The sequence below is a fragment of the Mus musculus genome, chromosome 14, assembly GCF_000001635.26.
Source record: "Mus musculus strain C57BL/6J chromosome 14, GRCm38.p6 C57BL/6J".
In the NCBI taxonomy this organism is placed as follows: Eukaryota; Metazoa; Chordata; class Mammalia; order Rodentia; family Muridae; genus Mus; species Mus musculus.
In genome coordinates, this window is record NC_000080.6 from 119,857,445 (window position 1) to 119,871,609 (window position 14,165).

The following is a 14,165-nucleotide window of genomic DNA, read 5'->3' on the forward strand; positions in this document are numbered from 1 at the left end:
ACTGAATGGGGCCTTATCTCACTCCAGGGCGGCTCCAAGGCTCCAGGTGGATACCCGCATGCATAAACCACAGCTCTGCAGAATGCCTTGAGAAGTCCAAATCCCAGAGATGCAGGGCAAAGCAGGGCGCCTCTGAACCGAGCAATCACGGAAGTCTCTGAATAATGCATGAGAGCAGGACCCTCCTCCGCACATCTGAAACTGTACTGAGAGGATCTGTGCTTGGCAAGATAGCAAAAACAAGCCCCTGGAACATGCATTCCCTGAAATTTATGCTTGCGGCAGCCGCTTGGGGTACAGTGAAAGCAAATGTGACAAGCACCAGAAAATCATGGCATTTTAGTGAGTCTGAGGCTCATAGGTTCACGTCAATATAAGAAACTGACGTGACAGGACTTAAAATCCACCGTACTGATAAATGCATCCCCCGACTCAAGGGAAGGAGGAGTTAGCGGCGACTGAGATGACCTACGGTCCTGGGGCCTCCTATTTCCTACTTTTGTTTGGTTAGTTTAGCATCCGTGGCTTCACATAAAGTTAGCAAGCTGCATCTCCAGTGGCTCACTCTCTGAAGGCCCACATGGAGCGAGTGGGGGATTCGAGTCTCTGTGATCCAGATGCCAGCTTCAATATTGCAGCAACCCCGGAGAGTGGGACCAGAGCCCACGTGTCGAGTCTCTAATTTGATATCCCAGCTGCTCATTATGTGAAGAATAAATCTTTTTTGGAGGAAAATGTTGCCATACCCGCATGTCACGAAGCCCCACCTGACTGTCCTGAAATGTCCCTGGAAGGTTCATCTTCACAGTAGGGCACTGTCCAGAGGGAGTGGCCAAAGGCTGGTGTCAACTCCCTTCGGCTTCAGGTGGTCATGTACACCGGAATTCAAGGATATCAGCCTTGAGGGTGATCCCTCCCGTCCTGTCCCGAAGTCACGTACACTGGTGGTACCTTCATCTAGGTATTTTGACGATGTAATGAGAGTATTACAATGTAGCCGGGCGGTGGTGGCGCACGCCTTTAATTCCAGCACTTGGGAGGCAGACGGAGGTGGATTTCTGGGTTCGAGGCCAGCCTGGTCTACAGCGTGAGTTCCAGGACAGCCAGGGCTACACGGAGAAACTCTGTCTGGAAAAACAAAACAAAACGAAAAAAAATAAATAAATAAGGAGTATTGCAATGTAATACCCTTGGCTGGGAAATTCTACTCCTGTAATTCATTGTCAGCATGGTATTTATGGCTTGGGAGTCTCATCACATTATTGATAATAATAATCCTACTGCTTAGGTATGCAAAGTGAAGAGACCATCCCCATGTATTAACCATGCATAATTCAAATGTTATGGCTTTATAGAAGAACATTATACTCTATAGAAAAAGAATAAATAAAACAGACAACTCATCTTCTAAAATGAAGTTGAAAAGAGGTCAAATGAGATCAGATTCTTAAAAAGTGGGGAAAGAGAGAGAGAAATAGAGAGAGAGGAAGAGAGGATGGGAGAATGAGTAAGAATATATGGGGCAGTCTGTGGTTTACATGAAGTAAGTAATTGCACACTATTTTAAATTTCTCCATACTTCGTATCTCACAAGTTCCATGTTGTTTGTATATAACAATTATCTCTTGAGCTTCTTACTGGGGAAAACAATTTTAAAAAATGGATAAGAGCCACACATCTGAATCCCACAGCACTGTGCTTTAAAGACAGGGTTGGCGCACTCTTATAGTCCTTAACTTGCTTTCAAGGCTTCCATAAAGGACCCTTTACCACCTAGTCAAAGGACAGACTGAGTGTCAAGCACTCGCTGATGAACATATCCCTGGAAGTACTGTGAAGATCATGCTACGCAGAGATCATGAACAGGCATCCCATCATCCCATAGGACACTAAAGAGAGAAGAAAAATTGATTCCATTCTGAGTATGGTGAACAACTCCAGCACGTACCAGGGCAGAGATGGCTAAGGGCCTCTTCTACACATGTGTCAACTAATATTGAGAATGGACACTTCACCCATGCCTGTCCCACATTGAAGACCAAGAATCTCCTCAGTAGCCCCCCCAAGTCTGTGCCTTACCAAAGCTCTGGGTGTTCAGGTGACACTGACTTTGAACAAACTTGATTACACAGAGAACACTCATATCAAAGTCTGTAGGGCAAGACAAGGAAGAAGAAATTTCTTATTGCCCGTGTATCTTACACAGTAGAGGAATCAATAAAATAGTGGCTGATAAATTTTGTATATTTATTCCTTCCATAGACATTGGCCAATGGAGCATCCATGATCTGTTTGGTCATGTGACTTAAGTTCTGCAGATAGACAGGCATAGCCAGGTTCTCTCTTTCAGGTTATAATGAAGCCTGTGAGATTAGAAGGCATTCACTGGCTGCCACAAGTACAGGTAGTGTACAGGAGGGCTCAAGCTTAGCTGGGGAGACAAGGACGAAAGCTCACAACAAAGACACCTGAGCAGGGGAGTTCCCACTTACATGGCTATGATACTATGACAATAATTTTGTTGTTTGGTTTTATATGGTTTAAGCTAGAGGTGGGAGGAGTGTAGTCATTAATATTTGGGAGCCTGGTGTTTTGTAAATTTTTTCCCTTGCTTTCTTACTGAATTGTCAAGTCATCGTCTTAGACAAGAGTGAATGTTGTTTCAGTCACCCCAACAAAGCAATTCAAGTATCTTACACTCCTTATTACACCCATGTGCCATCTTAACTGTGCTTCCCATCACAACATAGAACGAGAAATATTAAATAGAAGCTACCAGAAAAGAGGTGTTGCTAGTGGCTTCCAAAGGCAGAGGAAAACAATCCACGAAGTCAGGTTTTTTAATCTGTCCTGAACCCATCACCATACCCTCAGGAGTTTTTCTCTGCTGGTCTCTTCCTGTAGCTTTAAAATGTCTCTCTTTGCCTCTAGCTACTTTAACCAATCTCTAATGCTATTGCTAAACACATCTTCCTAAGACAGTGCTTTTATGATTTAACAGCTAGAAGTGTGATTCAGAGCCTGGAACATTTTGTTTTCAACACCATGCGTGAGCTTGTAGTCTCTACTATATATATTTTGTATATACTATATGCAAAACAAACATTTATTAATCTACAAACATGATCTGCATGGCCTGGTCAAGCTACTTTAGTGATGCTTCAAGGAAGAGAACATTCTTAAATATTTTGGTCCACTCCTTACACCAATAACTTGTCAATTAATATAATTTTCTAACCCAGCAAACCTAAGTCATCAATACTTGAGGACATTTTAAAATCATCTTCTCCACACTTTTCAGAAATGTTCCTTGCACACAGCAAACTGTTAATATGCATGTATCAATCAAACCATTGACTATTTGAAAAAAGGAACAATTTATACAATAAACTTGTATATGAAATGCTTTCATAAAGCAGTTGGAGGAAAATCATTATCTTAATAATAATTAAAATAAACCAAATTGTTACTAATTAGCCCTTGTATTAGAAATCGTCAACATGTTGCCCCTTGTATGTGTTGACTGTCCTTCTCTTTCTCAACCAACAAAATCAAAGCCACATCATTCTACTCTCTGTTACAATTTTGTCTTTAAAAAGAGTGAAAACATGTTTTATGTGAGAGGGAAAAAGGCATAGTTATTAAAGGTAATGTTGGCCTTAGTTACCCAAATGCATGCATTTCGTCCAATCCCCAATTTCTTTGGTCCACCAATGTCCAGCAATCAATTATTGAGCATCTCCTATGAGCTGATCACTGCCTTTAGCTGCTATGAGATCTAAGGTACAATGGGTGTTATTCAGAAAGGCAGTTGAAGTTTTAGAGATATCTAAGGCTTATTTTCTCATGAAACTTATGTAGTGCAAAGAAACACTATACGCAGTAAGGTCGAGGGAAAGGGGTATGAGCCGTGACTTAAGGCAGCAGAGGTGAGCAGAGGAAAGAGTCTTCGATGTGAAAGAAGAAAGCAATTCCCATGTGTTGTATTTAGAATACTTTAATATATGAGAACATTGAAAAATGTGTGTTCTGTTGCCTTGGAACCTCAATAAACCATGCTATACCATATGCTTGTGATCAAGTAAAATAATTACTAAACTGACAACAGCATCCATTTCCCGATTTTTCTGTACACACATGAATTTGTCGTTATTGTCCTGGGGCTACACGTCTGGCAATTCTAAAGAGTTCACTCTAAGCTTTCTTAAGTGAATTCACCCAAGTTTTGACGAAGTAGATGGCAAGTAATAGCTCTGTGGAAAGGATGCTCCCAACAAGACAGAGTTACATTTCTTAAGAACTGTTCTGGTTCAAGGACATTGGCAGATCTGCCCCTTAATTGGCATTTAGAACTTCTCTCGCTTTATCGTAATAAGTGGGTGCCTAAAGTCTCGATGGGAACAATATCTTTAATCCCAGAGATTTCCCAGTACCTAGCCACAGTGCTTATGTGAGAGAGGGAAGGTTCAAATAATGTTTGGTGGGTTATATATGAATGTTTGGTTAGGTGAAATAAGGAAAGTGGATTAGTTATTAGCAAATAAGGAGAGAAGGAGGGGAGGGGAGAGGGAACGAGAGGGAGAGGGAGGGGAGAGAGGGGGGAGGGTTGAGATGTTGAAGGAGAATATTCAGTCTATTTAGTCTAGCTGTAGGCGATGGAGTTAAAGGAGCAGAAGTCACCAAGAGGCCTTTGTGTTATGGCCACCACAGACCTAGGCTTGTCCTTGTTATTTATCATTTCAAAACGCCTGTTATATTCTATTCCACTATTAAACAGGTAGGCTTAAAAACGAAAGTTTCACATTTCAAGAAAATGAATACTTTTATTGGGACCTGAATTGACAATTATGGGAGCAGAAGAAAACGAGTTTCCAGTGTTCGGATACAGAGAGATGCCCTAGTTTTCTATCAGTAAACCAAAGTGCCTGAGACAGAAATCTTTAAAAGGAAGAAGGTTGATTCTGGCTCCATTTCAGAGGTCTCAGCCATTGTTGGTTACACTGCTCATTTCAGCCTGTGGGAAGGTGGAATGTGGTGATGAGAGCATGGGTAGATCACTGTTACTCAAATACAGTGGGTAGGAAGTAACAGAGAAACAGGAAGGGACCCAACTTCCCACACACTCATCCCAGGACACAGCTATCCCAGGACACACCCATCTCAGGACACACCCATCTCAGGACAAAACCATCTGAGGACACACACATCCCAGGACACACCCATCCCAGGACACATTGCCAGGAGTTAGCTTTTTCGCTATGAACAAGTTCTACCATCTTCCAGAGACACTGTGGTGAGAACTGGGCTGTGGCCACATGGGAGTTGGGGGAACGAAAGCATTCCAGATCAAAACTGCAGCAGGAAGAGACAACTGCTATGGAACTCTTTCTGCTCTGTTAAAGTCAGACAGGTGTGCGGCCCAGAAACAGACATCATTTCACTACAATTTACTAAATCTTGAAAAAAGAAAGAATGTTTACAGATGATAAAAAATAATTTCAATTTGCTTTTTATCTTCATTAGTTGGATGTCCTTCAACTCTATAATTTTACTTTTACAGTTTTTCTGATTTGTGTTTTGGCTGCAGTCTCAGTCAGGGTTTCTATTCCTGCACAAAACATCATGACCAAGAAGCAAGTTGAGGAAGAAGGGGTTTATTTAGCTTACACTTCCATACTGCTGTTCATCACCAAAGGAAGTCAGACTGGAACTCAAGCAGGTCAGGAAGCAGGAGCTGATGCAGAGGCCATGGAGGAATGTTCTTTACTGGCTTGCCTCCCCTGGCTTGCTCAGCTTGCTCTGTTATAGAACCCAGGACTCCCAGCCCAGGGATGGTACCACCCATAATGGGCCCACCCACCCTTGATCACTAATTGAGAAAATGCCTTACAGCTGGATCTCATGGAGGCATTTTTCTCAAAGGAGGCTCCTTTCTCTGTGATAATTCCAGCTTGTGTCAAGTTGACACACAAAACCAACCAATACAGCTGAATTACAGAACAAAACTGATGAAATATACATGTGAAAAATTTGACTAAACCACTTATCAAAATCTGTTAGCTTCTGGCATCCAAAGTTGCCAGTTAGGACAACGTGGAACACATCAAAGAAAATGTTCTAGTTTCTTATATTGTACCTTACAATTTAATTTTTATTATTATAATATAATCACATAACTTCCCCCTTCCCTTTTCTCCTCAAGCTCTCGCATATAGTTACCTTGTTCCTTTTCAAATTCATGGCTCCTTTTCTTTAGTGTGTGTGTGTGTGTGTGTGTGTGTGTGTAGAATACAATCAGCTAGGTCCATATAGCATCACTTATCTTTGTGTTTTCAGAGCTGACTATTCAATATTGGATGATCAATTGTCATGTTCTTTCCTAGGAAAGCTCTGAGCATTCCTTAGAGCTTGTGAGCATTCTGCATTCAAGTTTACATGTCTATTGCTGTCTTCCTCATTCAGGTCATGTTTGGGCATCCATGTTGGTGAAACCCCATGAATGTAGCTTTTCTAACACCCGTAGAACAGACACAATCTGTCAACAAATTTCCTGTTCCTCTGATTCTTGTCATCTTTCTGCCTCCTTTTCCCAGTGGTCCCTGAGGCATAGGTACAGGAGTTGTGTTGTAAATTTATGTCTCAGTGTCAGATTAAATTTATTTACAAGTTGACTCCTTTGTCTAGGAAACCTCAAAATTGCCCGAGACTTCGTTTAAACATCACTAAGCATTATTAAATGCAATATAAAGTTAAAACATTTAGTTTGAATATAAGATCATTTTTAAATTTCCTTTAAGATTATGTGTCCACTTAATGTCTAATAAAGCAAAGTTACTAAGACTTCTATGCCTAGTATTCTCAAGTGAGATCAAAACATTTCCTTCGTAATTCCGCAGATTAACTTGGGTCTGGATATCACTAACTTTGGAATTCTGTCTTCCATACCACATCACCAACTCTGTTATTTTTAAATATTGTCTAATAAAAGATTTGAAACAGATAACAGAACTTGAATCTTATTGTCATTGGATCTTGCTGTTGTTGAAGTCCTTGTGTTTGTCTTCTGGTTGGCTTAGCTAACAGGAAAGCTAATAATATTCCATTCGAGCTCTACTGTGGCTCAATTGAACACCTCTAAATTCTCTTGCCCTGGTGTGTTTGGCAAACATAAACCCTGAGTTACATCCTTATCATTACCATAGTCATAATAGCTACTATAAATTATTTGCAGAATAAAGATCACTATGCTGTGGGAGTGAAAGGTCAAGCATTCCCACATTAGGCACAAAGTGAGGTCATCTAACCTCAGTTTCAGGGGAGGAGACCCTCTCTGGACTGAACCTGGTCAACAATGGCTCCCCAGGAACCCTGACACCCAGCTGGAGTCAACGAAACCTACTCTGGGCTGAATTTGAAAAGCCATGGATGCATGGAAGTCATGTCATGCATTTCTTGATTCCTTTCCAACACTTGAGGACACATTCTTCCACCGGGGCACCTTCTGATCACCATGTGAAATAACAAAGTTATGAAAAATGGTGACTTCTCTAGCTCCTCCATTAGGGGCCATGTGACCCATCCAATAGCTGACTGTGATCATCCACTTCTGTGTTTGCTAGGCCCCGGCCTAGTCTCACAAGAGAGAGCTATAACTGGGTCCTTTCAGCGAAATCTTGCTAGTGTATGCAATGGTGTCAGCATTTGGAAGCTGATTATGGGATGGATCCCTGCATATGGTAGTCACTAGATGGTCCATCCTTTCGCCACAGCTCCAAATTTTGTCTCTGTAACTCCTTCGATGGGTGTTTTGTTCCCATTTCTAAGAAAGGGTAAAGTGTCCACACTTTGGTCTTCGTTCTTCTTGAATTTCATGCGTTTGGCAAGTTGTATCTTATATCTTGGGTATCCTAAGTTTCTGGGCTATTATCCACTTATCAGTGAGTACATATTGTGTGAGTTCCTTTGTGATTGGGTTACTTCACTCAGGATGATACCCTCCAGGTCCATCCATTTGCCTAGGAATTTCATAAATTCATTCTTTTTAATAGCTGAGTAGTATTCCATTGTGTAAATGTACCACATTTTCTGTATCCATTCCTCTGTTGAGGGGCATCTGGGTTCTTTCCAGCTTCTGGCTATTATAAACAAGGCTGCTATGAACATAGTGGAGCATGTGTTCTTCTTACCGGTTGGGACATCTTCTGGATATATGCCCAGGAGAGGTATCGTGGGATCCTCCGGTAGTAACATGTCCAATTTTCTGAGGAACCGCCAGACTGATTTCCAGAGTGGTTGTACAAGCTTGCAATCCCACCAACAATGGAGGAGTGTTCCCCTTTCTCTACATCCTCGCCAACATCTGCTGTCACCTGAGTTTTTGATCTTAGCCACTCTGACTGGAGTGAAGTGGAATCTCAGTGTTGTTTTGATTTGCATTTCCCTGATGATTAAGGATGTTGAACATTTTTTCAGGTGTTTCTCTGCCAGAACAACAATATGAACTAACCAGTACCCGGGAGCTCTTGTCTTTAGCTGCATATGTATCAAAAGATGGCCTAGTCGGCCATCACTGCAAAGAGAGGCCCATTGGACTTGCAAACTTTATATGCCCCAGTACAGGGGAACGCCAGGGCCAAAAAGGGGGAGTGGGTGGGTAGGGGATTGGGGGGGTGGGTATGGGGGACCTTTGGGATAGCATTGAAAATGTAAATGAGGAAAATACCTAATAAAAAAAAAGAAAAATGGTGACAGGCAATGCCGGGTGAAAGCTGGAGAGCCAGTGGCAAATTCAAGAAATTCTCCTTCTGGAGTTAAAGGTTCTCTTTCTGAGCATCAGTTAAGATTTTGACGTTTCTCTAGCACATTCCAAACCATTTGGTTTACCTACTGGCAAGGATCTGAATTGAAAAAAAGAAGACAAAGGTATAGTTTAAAAGAAAATATCAAATATTTCTAAAAATCAGAATAAAAATAACTTGCCTCCAAACTATTTGTTTTTGTTGTTATAGCTGAGTATGTAGAGAGTTTCTATCTAGTTTACTTCTGCCAAGTAGAGCAAGCTCTAAGTTAAATTGAATGTCGCATCCAGAAGCTTTCTTTCCTGTTGTCCTATGATGACAAAGGAAGAATTCTCATGGATTAAGGCAGATATGATTAAATCCAAGTTCTGTAACTTGCTACCAATGACAGTCTCACCTTTGACAATCTCTTCTCTTCTCAAATAATTCATTTAACACTAAATAAATACTAAAAGAACTAGTGTATACTCAAATATGTCTATCTATATCTATCTATCTATCTATCTATCATCATCATCTATCCATATTTATCATTATCTATCTATCTATCTATCTATCCTGTGTGTATTCATGTCAAAATAGCTGCTTACATTATTTTCAAGCTTCTTCGAAGAGCACACACTAAGACAGATCAAGCTCATGTGAGTCTTCTCTGGGTGCCAAGCAAGGAGTAGACACATTGCACGATTCTCCTTCCCTTTAGGGATGGTCCCTTTCTGACCACTTGAAAGCATGCAAGGCATTTTACAGTGTTAGCCTATGAAAAAAGAGATAGCATCCAGTCATTTAAGTATTTTTATTTAAAAAAAAAATTTATCATTGCGACGTAAGACAACACTGAAAAAATTTTGCCCCGATCTTGAAAGCTACCTTGCCTAAGTGGTACAGGAGAGCATGGTATTTCTGTGAATTGGACATCAGCCTCCCGTACTTTATCCTTTCTTCAGACACTCAGCAAGCACCTCTGGGCTTTGTTGCTTAAAAAAATACTAGTTTCTTATTTTCCATGGGTTTGGCTTGCTGCGAGGTTTCTTTCCGTCATCTTCTTTGTTGACACTGAGCTGTTATAAACATAAAATGTGGCTTAGCTTTTGTCTTCTCTCTTCAAAATCTCACAAGCAGTGATCATGTTCCCCTGCTAAAGGCAATTTGTTTGGAGTTTGTGACAGTACATCTAACCGGGTCCTAGAGTTTTCCCTGGTGTGTCCACCTGCAGCCACAGTGGAGAAGAATGCTGCAACAACACAGAGAGGCAGAGACGTGTCCCAACCTCTCCTAATTTTCTTTTCAGTTTTACAAACACACAGCCTTTATTTGAAATAGGGCTGGCCCATGCCATTTATGTCTAAATAAATAATATCTGTAGCTGCTTGATTGCAGTGATTGGCAAGTTATACATGATGCAGAGGTAGTAAGATGTTATTCAACAGATTATCTACTCTCTAAATATCTACCAGCTATTTCCCCCTGTCATTTATTTATATATCATCTATATCTATGCAACTATAATCTATTCATCGCCAATTTATCTACTAGATATCCATCATATCTAGTTTCCTGTCATGTAACTATCATCTTCCAATAACCTGTCACATCTATGTATCCATTATGAATTTATCACCTGCCTCGTATCTATCTATCTATCTATCTATCTATCTATCTATCTATCTATCATGTATCTATCTCTATGTATCTATATATCTATGTATGTATATATGTATGTATGTATGTATGTATTGATCTATCTATGCATCATCTGTGTGTGTGTGTGTGTGTGTATGTGTGTATCCATGTCAAAATATCTGCTTACTTTGTTCCAAGCTTCTTCAGAGAACATACACTAAGACAGATGAAGCTCCTATGACTGTGTCTTCTCCTCTGAGTTCCAAGCAGGTGGCAGAAACACTGCACAATTCTCCTTCCCTTCAGGGCATAGCAGGCCACTTTCTGTCCACTTGGAAGCATGCAAAGCATTGTACTGGGGCTGTCTGAGGTTCTTCCCAGAGCATCATGGAAACCATACCTGTGTCTCCAGAGCAACTCTGAGTTAACCTGATTGGCTCTCTATTCCTAGAGCATGCCTGTAGCAGTGAGGCAGGACTGGACTGGGACTGACGTAGAATCAAACTATCTCCTGTGGAAAGGCAATGGGAAAATTAGGGTTTCAGAAATGGAGCTCAGAGGGCTTGTGTGTACCCTGTTTTTCTGCAGAGTCTCTTCTGTGGCTTCTGTGACAAACAGACCTCCAGTTTCTTCTGAATCACTTCAAGTGACAAGGGTGTGATGGGCACTTAACCTCTCCCCTTCAAGGCTTATAATCTGAGTAGCAATGTCATGAGGAAATATGAAGAAGGATTAGGTTTTGGTCTTGAAATTTTGGTTCTATGACCTTGTATGTTTCCAATACACACAATACATACAATACAAAAGTTTGGTATAAGGCTCAAATAAAACAGATAATGCGTAGGGTCCGATGGGTGATTTGTGTTTACTATTGAAGGCATCAGTATTTATCCAGACTAAGTGCGGAGGAAATGAAGCAGTGAATGGAGGATTCACTTGGCTCCCACCCACATTCAATGGGGTAAAAACGTCTCCATAAACAGTTGTCAGCCGCTGACCGTCTCCTCTAATCTCTTCCAGGAATTTCTACTACATCACGATGTTGCGGGACCCAGTGTCACGTTACCTGAGCGAATGGAAGCATGTCCAGAGAGGGGCCACATGGAAAACCTCTCTCCATATGTGCGACGGAAGGAGCCCCACACCAGATGAGCTGCCTACCTGCTATCCTGGGGATGACTGGTCTGGGGTCAGCTTGCGGGAGTTCATGGATTGTAGCTACAACCTGGCCAACAACCGCCAAGTGCGCATGCTGGCCGACCTCAGCCTGGTGGGCTGCTACAACTTGACTTTCATGAATGAGAGCGAGCGGAACACCATCCTGCTGCAGAGCGCTAAGAACAATCTGAAGAATATGGCCTTCTTTGGGCTCACTGAATTCCAGAGGAAGACACAGTTTCTCTTTGAGAGGACATTCAACCTGAAGTTCATCTCTCCTTTCACACAGTTCAACATCACACGGGCATCCAACGTGGACATCAATGATGGAGCCCGTCAGCACATCGAGGAGTTGAATTTCCTGGACATGCAGCTTTATGAGTATGCGAAGGATCTCTTCCAGCAACGCTACCATCACACCAAACAGCTAGAGCACCAGAGGGACCGCCAAAAGAGGCGCGAGGAGCGGAGGCTGCAGCGAGAGCACAGAGCACACCGGTGGCCCAAAGAGGATAGGGCCATGGAGGGGACTGTCACTGAGGACTACAACAGCCAAGTGGTCAGATGGTGACCCTCTGCCTGCTCCTTTTGTATGAAGGGGGATAAGCAGGCCCCTCCTCCTTCTCTTGGATTACTTGGAAGAAGTTGGGCCATGATGAGGACCTCTGGCTTTATGTGACTTCATTTGGACCCATGCTTCCCCTCTGCCTTCATTTCCAATCCAGCTGGGATTTTCCGTCCCGTTCTCCTTCTTTTCTAGACATTTTCTGATCACTGATATTAAGTGGGGGGTGGAAATATATCCGAAAGACCACTGTAGAGGGGGTCAGGAAAGAGGCTTCCAAAAGGAGAAAGTCTGTAGTATCTTTGCCACTCCCAATGGGTCAGTTTGGGAACCTGGAACCCACAGAAGCGCACAGGAAAACCAAACCCATGGTTTGGATGCTCTGCTGATTGCAGCATGTTTCGCCCAATTGAACTTTAGTCTGTTTAAAGAAAGACAGATCTTTTTGTCCTTGGATGAGCCTCTCACCCAGTTTTGAATTTGGGAACCATTCACATGAGGTTTAAATCATGCATAACATGGTTCGTCTCTACAGTTGTTTTTAAACAAAATTCCTGTAACATTGAACATAGCTAGAGACTGCTAGGCTACAACCTCCGAGATCAAAGCCCTAAGCCACATGTCCACTCTACCTTTTAAGGAACAAGGAGTGCACACTAGGCAGAGCTGGTTGTGGATCTGAGAAATGAACACTGGCAGGACATCTCGAACATCACACTCATTTAGTGATGACCAACGGGATTGCACTATATTACCGTTCATCTTCCAGATAAAGAATAAATAAAAAATTCAAAGAGCGACAACAAAGAAACCAGGAGGAAACACCTCAATTTTTTAAACTAGCTTTAGGACCTTAGCTGTTGAAAGAATGTTAGACTTTTATCTTTGTGGAGCAGATTCCTTATCAGTCAGGTTCAGAAATCTGCTATCACAAAAAGATGTGGCAAAGAACTTGGCTTGAAGGACAGGAGCTAAAACACTGAGCACATGTAATACATTCAGGGTCAGTAAATGAGTGGGGCCAGGAGATTCAGTACAGCATCCATGAGACCATTATATCCGGGTTCAGAAGGATGCTGCATGTAACATTGTGGTGTCTCTAAACCGCTATCTTCCTACATGATTATTGCCTGTTCTATGGCTACAACCAGAGAACCAAGCTACTGTGCACAAAACTGAACCAAAACCGCACTGCACTGCCCTAGGATCCGTGAGTTTGCTCGTTCAATCCACAGCAGCAACCACTGCTCTGGAAAGGAGTAGGGAGGGGGGGATAGAAAGTCTTCCTCTCACATTCCAGAAGATCAGAGTGGGTAGAAGTCTTACAGCACATTGATAAGATCAATCCTTTTAAGCAGCCAAAGGCCAAAGGCTTGAGACCCCCTAAATCAGATCTGAAAGCCTATTTCATTGATGTCCTACATGTTTGATGTTTAAGCCAGCTTTACATAAGCCACTTCTCAGACTTAAGAATGCTTTCTCTGGGGCTGAAAAAGCCATCATGCCCCAGTGTTTATGGAGTGCCTGATGCAGCAGGCCAGCATCTCTTGTAGATTCCAGCAAAGGAGTGGCTTTGGTATCTCTCTCACTGTGATTGGCATCTGCTGTGCGGCAGGAAATGACATCACTGCATGGCCTTCCAGGTCTTCATTATATAGCTGAGAAAATGAAGACCACAGATGGAATGAGGTTTCCATGGAGGTCACAGGACAGACCTGACTGTTGACACAGCACATGGTTCATATCTACATTCTGCTTCACATGTAGTGCAGATCACCCTGCCATTTATACCAGAAGCCAGATGTTATCAGTCGGAAGTACCTGTTCTTCCTGATCCACCAGGGTGGCACAATGTAATGAGATCACACTTGCCGTGATCCAGAGCCCTTCTCCTCAGGGTGAGTCTCTCCTCCTCTCCATCGCACTAGTGAGCTGGAGAGATGGATGACTTCTCTGGCAATGGTAATTTTTGGGCTACACACAGATGTAAATTTAAAGTGGACAATTAACCATGGCTATTT

At 42.2% G+C, this 14,165-nt stretch overlaps 1 protein-coding gene across 1 annotated transcript in view; it reads left to right on the plus strand.

Annotated features, from left to right (window-relative positions):
* Positions 1–12,371, plus strand: part of Hs6st3 (heparan sulfate 6-O-sulfotransferase 3) — a 732,300-nt gene extending 719,929 nt beyond the window's left edge. The window contains exon 2 of the mRNA NM_015820.3: positions 11,442–12,371. Within this exon, the coding sequence (NP_056635.2) occupies positions 11,442–12,150 (709 nt within the window). The 3' untranslated portion in view covers positions 12,151–12,371. The remainder of the gene's footprint in view (positions 1–11,441) is intronic.
* The last annotated feature ends 1,794 nt before the right edge of the window (positions 12,372–14,165 follow it).